The 16,158-nt window shown below is 33.7% G+C and overlaps 1 protein-coding gene across 1 annotated transcript in view; it reads left to right on the top strand.

The window, feature by feature from the left end:
• Positions 1-7,375: 7,375 nt before the first annotated feature.
• Positions 7,376-16,158, top strand: part of LOC106786551 (iroquois-class homeodomain protein IRX-6-like) — a 55,163-nt gene continuing 46,380 nt past the window's right edge. The window contains exon 1 of the mRNA XM_014748055.1: positions 7,376-8,593. Coding sequence (XP_014603541.1) covers positions 8,555-8,593 — 39 coding nt within the window. The 5' untranslated portion in view covers positions 7,376-8,554. The remainder of the gene's footprint in view (positions 8,594-16,158) is intronic.

Below are 16,158 nucleotides of genomic sequence, written 5' to 3' on the forward strand. Positions count from 1 at the left end.
AAATTTTAGATTTAAACGAAACGTTTTATTCTAATTTGATTTTTGGTTATAAAATAATATTTTTATACTTTTTCACAATGGAATCTTTTTTTATAAACGGTATAAGTTAATCTCTTTTTTTTCGTTTTTGTTAAGTAATCAAATTTTAGATTTAAACGAAACGTTTGATTCTAATTTAATTTTTGTTTGTGAAAGGATACTTCTGATATGTTAAATCGAATTTTTTAAGCGAGTATTAATTATTAATGTTTGTTCTGTTAGGTTAAAAATTTAGGTTAAACGAAATGTTTAGTTTTGATTTAAGTTTTGTTACCAAAATGGCGTTTCTAAATCGTTAGATGATATATTTCGAACGTTTATTAGCTAATTATATTTCTAATAATCTTTAAAATCTAGAAAATAAAAAATGTTTGTTTCTAATTCGATATTTGTATAAAAAAAGAACTTTTCGTTCATTAAATATAATTTTTTAGGTTAGTACTAATTAATCGTACTTATAATATTTTTCAGAAATCTTAAAAGAGTAAAATAAAATGTTTAAGTCTAATTCGTATTAATAATGTACCTTTTTCATTATCGATCGTGTTCTATAATGATATGTTATCAAATCAAAACTGACGTAATTTGAATATGTTTGACTTATGAAATATGTCAATTGGTCTCTAAAACTTAAATAAAGAAACAAATTCCATTCTAATTCGAGAATTAAAGTAAGAAAATATTTCATTTATGTTCGAAATTGTTAATAAATAATTTTTAATTTAATATTTTATTGAATATCACAAGGATTAAAGTAAAATGAACTTTATAAAATTGAATTTTCCGATTTAAGAAGTAAATGAAAAAATATTTCGTATTTCCACAAACACATTAAAGTTTCCTAAAGTATTTAATTCTAATTCAATTATTCATAAACTATCAAATATATCATTCGAATTCAATAATGCATAAAATATTAAATAATTTATTCTAATACTGTAATAAATTAAAATATAATAAAATAAAACATTACATTTTTTCAAATACGATATAGAAATAAACACAATTTTCTTTATCAATCCGAATTTCTAATAATATGCACTTTACTCATTAATGAATTATTATTCAAAAAACATTCTGTCACGTTAGATGATGAGAAAACTGTACAACAATAATGTATTTGCGTGTACCAATGTTGATTATTATCGTAACGTTGGATGAATATACATGTCTCGTCTTTAACGCGATGATTATGAAAAACCAAGCACGTTATTATATCCTATAACGTTTTGTTCGCGTGTATATGAAGAAAATGAATTAAAATAAATATCTGCATCTATGACGTTAGAAAATCTTTGTAATTGAAATAAATAAATAAATAAATAGGTAATACTTACGTGTATATACGTTTGATGTATTAAACATGGGTGTTAATTCATGCGAGACAAGAATACATATGGTATGTTAAATATCACTTTAAAAGCTAGTAGAGAAAATTTTTTTTCGTTTCGCAGTTTTAATACTTCAGCATACACTACCTGTGCAATATAGTATTTATGTGAAAAATTTCATTTTTATAATTTCACACACGAAATTCGATTCTTTCACGATGTAAGTTTCATTGTATCTAACTTATTTCTTTTTCTTTTTTTATCTCTTATAAATTTATACGTACATATACATACATACCTACATACAAATATACATACTTACGATTTTTTCCATAAAAGCCCAACCATTATAAGCTTAGTATATAAAAATATATACTTAATATTATTATAATTATAACGAAATACACAACTCTCGTCTGGAACGTAAAACAAAGCGACTCTTACATTAAATATAGATTAAATAATTACTTCTTACGTGTTATTAAATAATACTAATCAACGTATTAATGTCAACAATTTCTTGAACGCATCGAACATCTTTTTCTTATTTTTCCTAAGCCGTTCTTATTTGACGATTTTATTATTTTATATTTTTCATGGATTATTTTGGGTTCGAATAATCGAAATATTCAAACAATTTCGAAGCACATTGGTGGTTTACGTTGTTAACATTTTCTTCGTGAATTATTCAAGTATCGCACACGGGTTCAAACATGATGCAAGTAACGAACACATTGGGTCAATTCGCGTGACCTTTTTCTTCTCTTTTTTTTGTCTTTTATCACCGACAACTTTCGATATCTTTATTCATTTGTTTTTCGTTCCTAATCTTGTTTCATGTTTCTTTAACAATGGAACGTGTACACTGAAATTAGAAACGTACAAATTCGATAAGAATATCGAATAAATTCAAAATTCGAACACCGTGTATTATTTGTTTTCGATCATTTCAACGTCGAGTTATTAAAAACCATTTGATTAACGAATTGATATTATTTATACACTCTAATCATAATCGTACACTTCTATTACAAAATTATACACCATTTTACAAATTGTATATTTTAAAACACAGTAAATTCGTCGTCAAACGGGAGGGTCACCAAAACACTCGATTTATTTCGAAAAACAAACATTTTTCTAATTATCTTCCATAAATGTCAAATACCAATGAAATCAATCATTTAAAAATCTAACAAACATCCTGCTTAATACGATAATATTGATTCGATACAAACACTGAACTTTAAGCCAGCACAATTATTAAAATCCTCAGTGAAGAATCCGACAAAACACCGATTGAGAAAAAAAAATGAAAAGATAGAAAAAGAAAAATCAAATGAAACTAGAGATACAGAAAAATAATAGAAATACAAAAATGCACAATTAGTGTAACACAATTTCGCACACATCCTATTTTAAGCACACGCACACGCACACGCATACACAGATACGCATAAACGAGTATAGAGCGCCCTCTCGAAGACAAGGGTGAAGGATAAAAGGGGTGAAAGGGAGAGAGCAATCGACGTGCGTGTAAACAGGGGTGAGAAGAAGACTTAAAGCAAGACAGAGAAAGAGAGAGAAAGAAAGAATGAAAGAGAGAAAACGATATAGAAAGGTAATGTAATCGTAGATAAAACGTTATGCACTGAAGTTTCACATTAGTCCTCTTCTTGAAGAAGATGTTGGTAGTGATCCAATGATCGGAAAAATACGATCTTCTTGGTGGTAGCAGAGCACGAAAACGAAATAAGAAGCCAAGCGTTAGCCGACGTTGACGAGAAGGACAAGAGGGTAGCGCACAGCACGCGCCCTGGGAAAGGAAGGAAGGACGAGTGTAGAGCGCGCGTGAGGAGAGAACGAAGCGTAGCGAGTAAAGAGGAGGATGAGGAGGAGGAGGAGGTGGGGGAGGTGTGGGAGGAAGAGTTGGAGGAGGAGGTGGAGGAGGTAGAGGTAGAAATGGTGAAGGGGAGAGAGAGAAATAGAAAGAGAGAGAGTTAGTGAGAGTGGTTCACGGAGTCGGCTGCGAGGAGAACGAGAGTAAGTGGTGGGGGTAGGAACGAAGGAGGTGGAGGCGTGGCGACGAGTGTCCGCGCCCACGGAGGGGAAAAAAGCCGAGCTCCGCACCTACCAAATCAGGAGGAGTGGGGATAGGAAAGAAGTCTGGTAGGGGACGATTTATCCATTCTATTCTGCTTTTACTCTTTATCCCTCCTTTTGGGGATGCTGTACTGTTGGACATGGTGCTAGTCAACGAGAAATATCATCCTCTTTTCTGACTAGCAAGCTAGCTAGCTAGCTAGCTAGCTCGATAACTTCCTATCTCTTTCAACTACGCGTTTTATCTTTCATATTTGCTCATACTCTTACTCCGTACACACTTTTATACACATGCATGTTTGTGCCTATGTGCGTATGTAACTCTGTATGTTTTCGTAAACGTAGGATAAGTCCAGCGGTATAAAAAAGAAGTGAGTGAGAGGACTCCGATCTCCTTCCCCTACCCCACTATCATACACTCCAAACGATACGTCCTCCCCCTTATTCTCTTTTACAGGCTGCCGCCCCCTTTTCCCGCCTCTTTCCCTCCAACCAACTTTTAGCTGAAAGAACTGCGCAAAACGCACTTTCGCTACTCGACGCGCGCGAACCCAAGTTTCTTCCTTTCTCGTTCTCTCACTACGTCCACGAGGATAACCGTCGGTCTTCACTTTACGTCCTGAGTTATGGGATTAAACTCTATAGATTTCAACCGAAATTGCTTATAAAGATTTTTTTAATATTCACATCATTTCGCGCGAATAGATTTTTAATGATAACACTGTTATCGTCATCATTTCAGTTACTCTTAAACGTATTTTATGTCGAAGGATTAAGTGTTTGAAAAGAAAAGAAAAGAGAAGTAAAAAAAAATTTAGGCACAGTGAAGAAAAGAGAAAAAGAGAAGTTCGTTGAACGCTATAGTAAGAGTGAGACCAAAAGAGGTGGTACAGAACAGTGAGAGAGAGAGAGAGAAAAAGATTGTGTAGAGTCGAGTGTCGCGCGTTGTGCGTGAACGCGCGTTTGGGGAGTGGGTGAGCCGACGAAGTTTTGGGTGGGGGGTTACAAAGTAGTGACGATCTCTTTGAAAAGGAAAGAGCGAACTGGAAGGAGTGTGAGCAAGTGAAGTGCAAGAAGGTGGAAGAGGGGGAGGGAGACTGAGTGAATAGTGGAGGAAGAATGGAAGTAATGGTGGGGGAATGGATCGTAGAAGGAATGGTGGGGGCAGAGAACAAACTACCGGGAAGAAGTCAGCGGCAAGTAAAGCAGCGCCGCCGAGGCTAAACTTTCGGATCTATCGAACTAAAATTGTCGTGTAGTAGCTCTCTCTCTCTCTTTCTCTTTCTCTCACTCATTCCCCAGGTCTGGGGCTCTAGCCTGGTAAAGCCCCTATCGTCGCGTCCCCTTGCGACAAGCAAGCAGCAAGCATCCCCACTACTTTTAGTAGGAGTCGGCACATTCAGTTGAACGAAGAGGGAAGAAAGTGTGAGAGACTCTACGGTGGGGCGAAAACGTCACGAGGCGCGAGAAAGATAGATGAAGAAGAGAGAAAGAGATCGAGAAGGAGGCTCGGCTGTAGCAGCAGACCTAGTTGGAGTGGGGGATAGAGGAAACAGGGAGAGAGTGTACGTTGCTGGCCAGACTCAGCATATTTTATTGTCGCGTTTGCCAACGCTCCTGCTGTTGCTGCTGCTGTTGCCGCTGCTCCTGCTGTTGTTGTTGTTGTTGTTGTTGTTGGTGGTGGTGGTGGTGGTGGTGGTGGTGGTAGTTTTGCTGCTGCAGTTGTCGTTGCTATTTCTCTTGATATTCCTGTTAACCGGCAACAAATTCGTAGTTGTTCATATACGCGACGCGATCAAAAGAAAGAACGTTCGATCAACCCCAAGAAAGGAGAACAGGAGTACTGAAATCCTACTAATAGTATTAATACTAGCAGTAGTAATAGTAGCAGTAGTATTATTATTACTAATAGTAGTAGTAGTAGTAGTAGTAGTATGTTGGAGAAGTGGAGAGAAGAGAGAAGGAAGAACAACACGCACGATATCCAGTCTAACTAGATACGAAGATTCGCGTGGCTGCTACCAACGGAGGTGGCACCTGTCCCCCACCACAGCACACTGGCAGGGCCTGCCCTGTCCTGCCCTGCCATGCCCTGACCCTGCCCTGGACCCACCCACCCAACTCGAGTACGAAGTTAAGCCGACTCCCAGCTTCAATTTTTACCCTTCCTTTTTTTTCCGAAACTAACGCAGAAGGAAAAGAGAAGAGGAGGCATCGAGTTGAAGGGATTGATCGTCATTAATCGTTCGTGTGTACATGTGCGTGCGTGCGTGCGTGTGTGTGCGAGTGTATGTTATCCTTATCTAATTCCTCAATCAAGGAATCATCTTGACGAGCCTGGAATCATCTAAAACAGTGATTTAATAGAAGATCGAAGAAATCCAAGTGACATTTAACTTCCCCACTATAAAGTCACCCTTTTAGCCAACCCTTGTACGCGTGTCAGGAACGAAAGGGAGTAACTTTTCACAAGCAGCAGGGTCGTCAGACGTGTCGACGAACGGAAAGGGAAGATGAAAAGAGAAAGAGAATAACAGAGAAAGAGAGAAAGAGTGAGAGAGTGAGTGAGCAAGCAAGCAAGCAAGAGAGTGAGGGGAAGGAATCCCACAGCCGGCAGGCAGGCAGGCAGGCAGGCAGGCAGAGCGCCGGCACCCACCACCAGTTACTACGCTCTCTCTTTCTCACATCGTGCTCGTACGCGAGCGAGCGCGCACCGCCGAGGACCCACGTGTTGTGTTGTGTCGTGTGTCGTGCGTACTATTTACACGTACGTTTCTTTAATTAAAAATCGACAGTTCCTCGAAACAAATTCGTTCAACCGTACTCTATCCGTACTACTCGTACGCAAAACAAGGACGAAATAAAAGTTTATTAATAATAATAAAAAAAAAAAAAAAACAGGAATAAAGTAATAAAAAAAAGAAACCCCTAATATATGTAAAATAAGATTAACGCGTTAGCAAGAAGAGGTGTTAGAATAAGAAGAAGAAGAAGAAGGAAAGAGGGGTAGAGACAATATTTAGTGCGAGAACGAAAGAAAGAAACCAAGAAATAGGAAAAAAAACGAAAGGAAAGAAGGAAGGAAGGAAGATAAAGGTATAGAGGAGAGCGCAGCTCTAGCAGATACGCGCAGGACAAGAAGGATTTGAGGAAAGGTGGTAAAAGAATTGGTGCGCGCGCGATTCGTTTTCCCTCTCTCTCGAACCTTTTCTCCCTACCAAGTATCGCGAGCCGTCCCTCTCGCTCTCGCTCCTCCCCCTCCGCGCCTCGCCCCTCCTCCCGCTGGGCAACCGGCCGTCCCGTACTTGTTCTCTCTCTCTCTCTCTCTCTATCAAAAGCTTGCTTTCTTCGTTCCTCTGAGGAGACTAGTGTACCGGTGACGGTACCACCGCCTCCACCACCGCCGCTGTTGCCACTGCTGCCACGGCGCTCTCTTTCTCTCTCTTTCTCTTTCTCTCTTCTTTCTTTCTCGTATACCCACCGCCTTCCTATCCACCAAGCGGAGGACTGGATTCCGTCGAAAAGAAACGACGATTCGGAGGATAGTCGCGACCGATCATAGCTGGCGCGTCGATCGGATCAACGACGTGCGCTGGGCAGCAGCCTCGTTGCTAGCACCAGCCCGCGCGCGAGAATTGCTTGCTTGCTTGCTTGCTTGCTTATTTGATAGCTTGCTAGCTCGCTTGCTCGCTAGCTTTCCTAGCTCTTGTTTCCTTCATCGGGAACATTATTTTGTATTCTTCTAACTACGAATCTGAGTTATAATCGTCATCGTCAAAGGACAACTTCATCGTTGTCTTCATCGCCCATCCCTAAAAGCTCCAGGGCTCTATCATCTCTTGTGCTACTACTACCATTTGCGCTGTTATTATTATTATTATTATTATTGTTGTTGTTGTTGTTGTTATTATTATTATTATTATTATTATTATATCTTAATACTTCACAACACCCACTATAATATAATTCTACCAAAACCTCGCGCGCTTCGACGACACTCTCATCGTGTTAAACTACTGTACGTGTGTGTGTGCGCGCGCGCGCGCGCTTCACGCTGCTGACCGACGACTGTTCGTCACTTCATTCTTTTGGACTCTATTGGAATTGACGTTTTTCAACACTGTGATCGAAGAAGGATTTAACATTAAATCATCGTTCTTCGTTTTTTAAATCCTCATTCTAATCCCCCCTCACATCAATCTATCCGATTGGGGTTTTTATATTCTTCAGTATTTAAAAATCAACGGATCGAGTTTTGTTTGTGTGAAGAAGTTGTGAGAAGAAAAGTACTGTACGCGACGTCCGACGGATTCGTTCGTTTTGATAAGTGTACCGATTTATGTCATCGACAGTTCTCTGGGATTTTTCTTTTGGTTTTTATTTCACTTGGGTGAACTGATAATCGTAGAAGGGGAGAAAAAACTGAATAAGAAGTTGATGAAGTTGAGTGTCGAGGTTGGAGTAAAATTGAAGACTTGTTGGATTGTTGCTGGTGTTTCTGCTGCTGCTGTTGCTGTTTGTGTGCTGAGATGAAAGAAGATTAAGAAACAGAGAAGAAGAAAAATATTGTAATATCTTTCTCTCTCTCTTTCTTTTTTATCTATCTTACTCCCTCTCTTTAACACGCTCGATCCAATAGTCTGGATCCTCCGGTGTGTCTCTGCGTGTGACAGTGAGAGTGCATCTGTCGGGAGGGCGCCTTCAGGGCCGAGTATAGTCATCATCCTCGTGTGCACTATAATCTTAATTAAAACGTGCGTGTAATCAACTAAATATATATATATCGTTCACGTTTAATATTAAATATTTCGATTTGTTATCATCGAAAGTAAGTAACAAAGAAACAGTTCGACGTAAAACAGTGACACTGGTTAAACTTTTTTTGTGATACTTCGAAAAAAGAAAGAAGAAGAAGAATTGGAACAAAAAGAATATTATTAGTGTTTTGCGGATTTCGAAAAAGTGAGAAATAAAAGCTCGTGAAAAAATAAAAGACCGAATGAAGTAGTGTGTCCCTGAGTTTAAAAATGATGATCGCGTAGCGGCGCCCGATTATCACGGCCCTGAGCGGCCGACACATCATGTCACAGTTCTCCTTCCGAGGATCGCCAAATCTACAGGTGAGTCCTCGTTATTAGAAATATAATTTGAATATTCTCTATCAAGTAAATTTATTCAATTGTTTGGCCAAAAATACATCAGCATCCTCTTTTCTGTTTACTCTATTGTTTCTTTTTCACGTTAAATTCATATTCGTGACGATTATATATATAAATTAATCATCTGGCAATAAATATTTTCAATAAAATTAAATCCTAACGCGTATAGATTAGTAAGAAATAAAGGTTTACTTACTCCAGATTACTCGGCAACGGTTACTTTTAAATCATCGTCACGTACGATTTGCGACGGGGGTTAAAGTTCAACGAACGTGATCGATGTGCCGGGTAATTTAATGACGTATTCGATCAATCATTTTCGTAGTATTAGAAAAGAGTTTACCGAACTGTATCGCTTAATAACAAACGCATATGACCGAAAAAAAACTTATTATTTTCAATAAGTTCAAAAAAAGAAATATCCATAATAAACAAGTATAAAAATGTAACAAATATTCTTCTTTATCGTTTAAAATACATATCGGAATAAAAACGAACTGACACGATCAATCGGTTCAAAGTTTCTCATTTCCCACGAAGTAAATCCAAAGTGAAATGCCGGCGGATGTAAAGTTTATCGTGAAATATCCTAAGATACACATATAATCGTAGAAACGAGTTCTGTGTCTCTAAGAAGTTCCAAGAAATCTCGTTGCTAGATGAAATGAGTTAGAATGATTTTCTTGGCGGAAGTTGGACACGAATCGCGGTATCGTTTGTCGCGTAACTCGTGCACATAACTAACAACTAAGAGTGTAAAAGAGAAAGAGAGAGAGAGAAAATGTAAGGGAATGAGAGAGAGTGAGAGAGAGTTAGGTAGAGGTGTGCCGTTAATTTCGGTTTTGTAGCCGCATCGGGTAATTTGTAGCGTAGGGTCTTGTCCGTAGTGTAAAATGAATAGCCGTTGGCAAGCCTGAGAGGTTCGGGTACCACGTGTCCTGACACGTTGCATATAGGTATACTCACCCCTCTCATTCTCTCTCACTCTCTCTCACTTACTCTCAGCACATACTCCGACTCGACGTGCACCTAACGCCGGAGCTGAGAACATGTGTTGCCACGCCTAAAGCAATGCTCGCGAAATGATCGAGGAGCTTTAGCTCGTCCTACGAATAATTATCTCGTCTTGAACCAATGACTACTAGTTTACTACTATCTTTTTAGTCATACTTCTATTTCCTTCGTTTAAATTTAATCGACGGGTTGTTCAAATCATCACCAGAATTCTTTCAATCGAATCCAATAACATTTTCGTAACCATTTTTGTATATTTTTCTGATGCTGATTTGTTCAGTGAACAGAATATGTGTAGGGATATTGAATTCATGAGAATGAGACTGCTGTATCTGAATTTATCTTGTTATCAATTATGCGAAAAGCTAATAAAGGATTTTGGTTCATCCCCATTGAAATGGTTTGCTTATCTAAAAAATAATGATCAACTAAAGTTGTGTCAGGATATTTTGGATATTTTATGCACTGTAAGAACAACTGGATTATTTGGGGTAACCAGTTTGTTCATTATTATCCTAAAGTTTTTAGATATATTTTTGTTTCTAATATCAAATTATATAAAATCAAATACATTTATATATATTAAGATTATTTATTGATGATATTCAAACTCGTTTTAATAAAAATGCACTGCGAACAGGGTTATATTATTTATTTCACGGGAAAAAATGATGCTGTTCATTCGAATTCTTTTCGGTTATGCGAAGAAAAGTATTTTCTTGATTCCCATTAGGATGGTTTATTATATTCTAATAATATTTAGCTAAAATTATGCTAACTTTTTAATATTTTACATACCCCAATAAAATTCGAATTACTTGTGGTACCTTGTTTGCTTTTTACTATTGAAATATTTGTGTTATTTCAAACTTGTAACATCAAATTTAAGTAATACATATACTTTTAATAACAGAAGTATATAAAAACAATTTTAGATCATTTATAATAGCAAACTTATTTCAAAACAGACGTACGATGATCGAAAAACAGAAATATTGCATTTAAAAGATTAATTTTATGCATCCTAACTCATTTCAATTGAAATGAAAAATAAAAATTACTTCCAGTACCATTGAAACATTATTTTAAAATACAATTAAGCAATAAATTTATCTAACTTTTTATATATCAATAGAAAAAATAAATCATTTGTAATTTCACATAAGCTCAGACATATTTCATATTAAATGTAACACTTGTAATATATAAAATCCTAATAAAAACTTATAACGTTATCATAGAAATTCAATAATTCAATTATTTGTCAATCTTAACCATTAATTTAAATCATTAATTCAATGAATATCTTTTTTGTAGTGTTTACCAATGATCTAAAATAATAGATAAGAAAGTGCTTTTACTGATCATACGTTGTATTAGTAATATCGATACGATAAGATGCGATAATGGAAAAGTAAGAAATTGTATGTACTCAAAAAAAATTTACAAAGAATACTCTTTTTTTCGCATTTTTATTCGATAGCATCGTCATATTGTTCGTAAATAATAATCAAATATATAAAACATCTGCAATATATATTATTGTTTCGAAAATGGATGAAATGATTTTTAACTCGTGTTTTAATATAAACGTACGGTTTATAACGATTTGTTATCCGAACGTGAACGATTCACTTGCTTGTAACAACAACACCCAACTCTCTAACACCCGTCTCGCTTCGACGACTTTTATGCGATGAGATTTGTTGAGACAAATTGTACTTACTATGAGAATGATAATATTGACGATAACGTTTTATAATCAAATTAGATGACGATGGCTGCTTTCCTACAATTTTATTATTTCTCAGTTACATGTGTCAACTATTTTCGAGAAAGATTATACAAATAATTGTTTTAGTTTTGATATGAAAATGTTTTCGTTATTGTTTCTTACAACGAACAAATAATAATAATAATAATTAATAAATAGGTATCGTAGGGAATTTGAATATTCAAAAGAACTAGAACTTCGTTATGATTAATTGGACGTTCTAGTTCTAGTTCTACTATACCTATTTATTAATAATTTTATTTTGGGACTAGAGAAACATATTAATTGAATAATAATAATATTTTAAGTATAATTATGACACAAATTTACTTTCACCAATTAATTTGATCAAATATTACGCTGAGATACTTTTCATTCAATTTATATAAATGTAAGAAAATTTATATCGTATTTAATATGAAGTTTTGTGAATTTAATTGAAATAATTATTAGGACGCGTTCTTTTTATTCTCTACTATACGTTCGTGTTTCTCTTAATACACGGTGCATATTTTTGGAACACACACTTTCTACGATATACCAAATGTCTAACTTAGTTTCCTCGTTGAGCTTGAGCTTGACGTATCGGAGAATTACTTTGAACAACGCGTTCCTGGAGAAAAGCGTCTTCTTCTTTTCCTCTTTCTCTCTCGAGTCGAGTTATGGCCACTCGCTTGTCTCTTATATTTATGATCCCGTTGAGATTACAGGAAAGCGCGATTCGAATCAACATTGTTTGTAAATTTGTACGACTTTGTGTGAATAAAAACCTTTACAATTATTAATCCAGTATAATAATATCATATTACGAAATTCTATAATACATTTGATATTTAATGAATAGTTAAATGTTCGTTTTAAATTTATAATTTTTATTATCATGAAAAAGTATCGTTAAATATATTTTTTTTAATATTAAATTATATCTATTTATATATGTATATGATTGTTAATGGATGATAAATGATGTAGGGGTTAATATTATTAAAAATAAATCTAATGTTTATTTTAATAAAAATTTACTACTTGATTTTAATTATTTTTTGATGCTAAATTTGTACAACTCTTTTTATGAATATAAATCTTTTATTTATAAATTAAAATATATATTACAAATTATTATTTGATAATTATCATACAAAATATCGTTAATTATATTTCTGTAATTAGTTAGAAATTAAAAATACTTTATAAAAAGATGTTATACATTTATATAAAATATTAATTCTAATTCGATGTAGAAAATCCGAACAAAGAGAAAAATTCTAACTCCAATAAGATCGTATTTATTCGAAATATTACATCTGACTACCTTTTTCACATTTGTCCGCGTCTACATTTTTTATCGTAGCAAATTTACGTATTGAAAATCATGTTGACAGCTTGAATGGCCACGTTCAAGTTCTCTCGGATACATATGTATGGCTGACATCGTTTTTAGCAGGTTTGATCCTTAATCGATTCATATTTTGGTTATTCGGCATTTATCTACCGTCGATATGGTAATATGCTTCGAACGTTTGTTGCGTTCGAACGTTATTTGACCGTTAATTAACGTTATCAAGTTCGATCTACATCAACGTTGACGTGTCTCTTAAATCATTTTCATTTTAAAGATGTATTAACGATATCATTTCTTATTACTTAATCGTAATTATCATTTTAAAATAAAAAAAATAATAATTACAAAATTAATTGTATTGAGAAAAAATATTAAACAATGTGAAAAAATAAATGAAGAATTATTATCAATTAAATGAAGAAACCTACAAACAAATTGAATATAAAGAAAATGTATAATAATAATAATAATATAACAATAATTTAAATATAACAACTGGATATTACGTGTCAAAATAATGCAACACGGGGTTTTTTCTATTTATGTAAATAATTTTAGATTTACGTATCTTTTTCGTATTTTTCTTCTTCTGGTTAGTTACCCAAGGTCATCATAACATTAACCATTAAATTACACCATTTGTCTTTAAACAAGATACTTTGACTCTTTCTGTCTTAATGACACGTAATTAAAAAGTATACACAAAATGGTAGAAAAAAAATAAAATTCGCTTGGTCACGAAATTTAATGAACGCAAGTGTTACCTATTGTTATTTATTTTTTTATTTTTCTTAATAATTTTTCTTAACTCATGTTCATTCGAAATTGATAAACCATGTTTTGTATACTTTATACACAAATAAAAAATATTTAGCATAATATTTTATTATACAATGTATGTGTAACAGTATTATTATTATGATCATAAGTTATTTTTACGTACATTGTTTTCGACTTTTTTACGAAAAGATAAATTTATTTTTTAACAAATAAATATTATTTTGGAATTGTATTGTTTCATTGATGTAATTAATAGCAATATAATATAGTTATTTGCTATAATATAGTTATAGTAATTATTTATAATATTTATTATACAATTTTATATGTATATGATTTTAATAATATATATTTATAATACTAATAATAATATTTTATTAATAACTTAACTATCTATTAAATATAATATAATCAAAGTAATTAGACCTCGATAATAAAAGATAACAACATTTCAAATATTTCCTAACCTCAAAATATAAACCACCATTACGAAAACAAGAAAAAACAATTAACTCTCTCTCTCTCTTTCAAACCAAAAATAAATCAAATCAATTAAATTAAACAAAATATAAAAAAAACAAATACCATCATTAAACTCCTATACATTAAAAACGATCGAAAAATAATAATAGCAACGATTAAATAAGAAACAAAATGTGATTGACAAAAGTCTTACAAAACACTGATAAAGAAATAACCTCAAAAAAAAGCTATAAAATTAACACGTAGCATATTTTCTCTCTTCATTGACGAAGATAACTGTCTATACGTGTAAAAATTATGAATGGCGACATTATTGCAAGTCGGCACCAGTTACACGGTTGCAGGTTGCATTGCGCTTTATAGATATAGATAGGATCTCTTGGGTAGTAGTTTTGCAGGGCAGCAGTTAGCACTGTTTCTCTCGCTGACTCGACGCTACTCGATCCAAGCAAGCAAGCAAGCAAGCAAGCAAGAAAGCAAGAAAGCAAGCAAGCTAGCTGACTCAGATCCTCCCTCACCCTCTCACCATCATTCTCTTTATCTATCTATCTCTCTCTTTCTCATATACACAATCTCAATTTTCCTCTTTCATTCCTTCATTCAAGTTAACTCGAACTCACCGATATACCTGTGTTCTTTTTCCTTCTTTTTTTTTTTCTCTTTTTTTTTCTTCTTCTTCATTCTGCTCACCACCCCTCTTATATATATATATTTTTTTCGTTCTTTATTTCTTTTATATATATGTATATCACACGCATGCATCACATGCGTAAAAAAGTATTTTACGCGATGATGGGCGCGGTAAACGCATACCATTGCAAAATGTATGCTACGTGCCTTGCGGTGATGTGTTGTTGTGTTGAGCCCTGTGTACCACGGCGGAAACATTGTTGCTCGAGGAACGTTGTGACTTCCGGCACTCGTGTTACCTTTCTCTACCTACTCCTCCTCCTCCTCTTACTCCTCTTTTTCCTCCTCCGAGTGGTGCTATAAGTTTATAAGGATCATAGTTGTTTCTTTATTCGTGAATTGATTTATTAATCGTTTCATTTATTTATTCATCACATTTTTGTCCCCCTTTTGTTTAATTTTGGAATCTTATTTAGAAAAATATAAATTTAATTGTATTTAATAAATACAATAATATAAATATAATTTGCAAATTTTTAATTACATTTTAATAATTATATTAATTTGTCGTTATAAATGTTCGTGCTGATTTTCTTGTGTTGTATATTAAACATATTTTGTTCTTATTAATTCGTACGAAATTTTTTTCGGAATACTCAATGATTTTTCTATTGGTTTTTCTAAACAAAAATTTGGTTCCAATAAAATTGGACCGTGGATGATATTTTACGCGTGTTACGATAAGTCGAATAAAAGTAATCACATTGTAGTTGAAAAAATCATGTTTGAAAAATTTTGTAAACCGAACTGTCTCTATAATTACTTATTGACAACTTATCGCTAACACTTTTGTATTCATTGTTCCCCGTAATGTTTACGTTCTTTCTTCAACCGTATGACTTATTTTTCCAACGTTTAGTTTGGTTTTATCAGTCTAACTATGACAACGATTGCTAATAACAACCGGTATTACGCGGATATAGTAAAAATGTTAGAAGTTCATAATGGAAACGTAACAGCAGTTGTTGAATATTGAAGACAATGGGTTTTTTTTTCAATCGTTGTTAACCGGACAGGAAGGTAATAAAAATATATTTTTTTTATTTACAAATGCACATTTAAATTCACACAGATTTAATTTTTTAGAATTTTATTTTTTTTTAAATTAGGATTTTAAACGATAATATTTTACGTTTATATAGTGTCGAAATAATTTAATATATATATTTGTACATTAGATCCCTCAGCTTAGATACATCCTGCAATTTTTATCAAATCCATTAATTAATATAAGATATAAAGTATGTAGGGTGTATTGTTTGATTGTGAACGTTGACCTGGTGTTAAATGATCCGTACAAGCACTTACATTTACTGTTATCTTTAAGATCAATCACGATTAAATTTTAATACTTTTTCTCGACTTATTTTTGCGTGTACACCCTGTGTATATTTATAACGCGTGTAGAAATATATATATTTTATTAATAATATAAATTATATT

The sequence above is a fragment of the Polistes canadensis genome, unplaced genomic scaffold (genome assembly GCF_001313835.1).
Source record: "Polistes canadensis isolate GaletaPanama2010 unplaced genomic scaffold, ASM131383v1 scaffold_76, whole genome shotgun sequence".
Classification (NCBI taxonomy): domain Eukaryota; kingdom Metazoa; phylum Arthropoda; class Insecta; order Hymenoptera; family Vespidae; genus Polistes; species Polistes canadensis.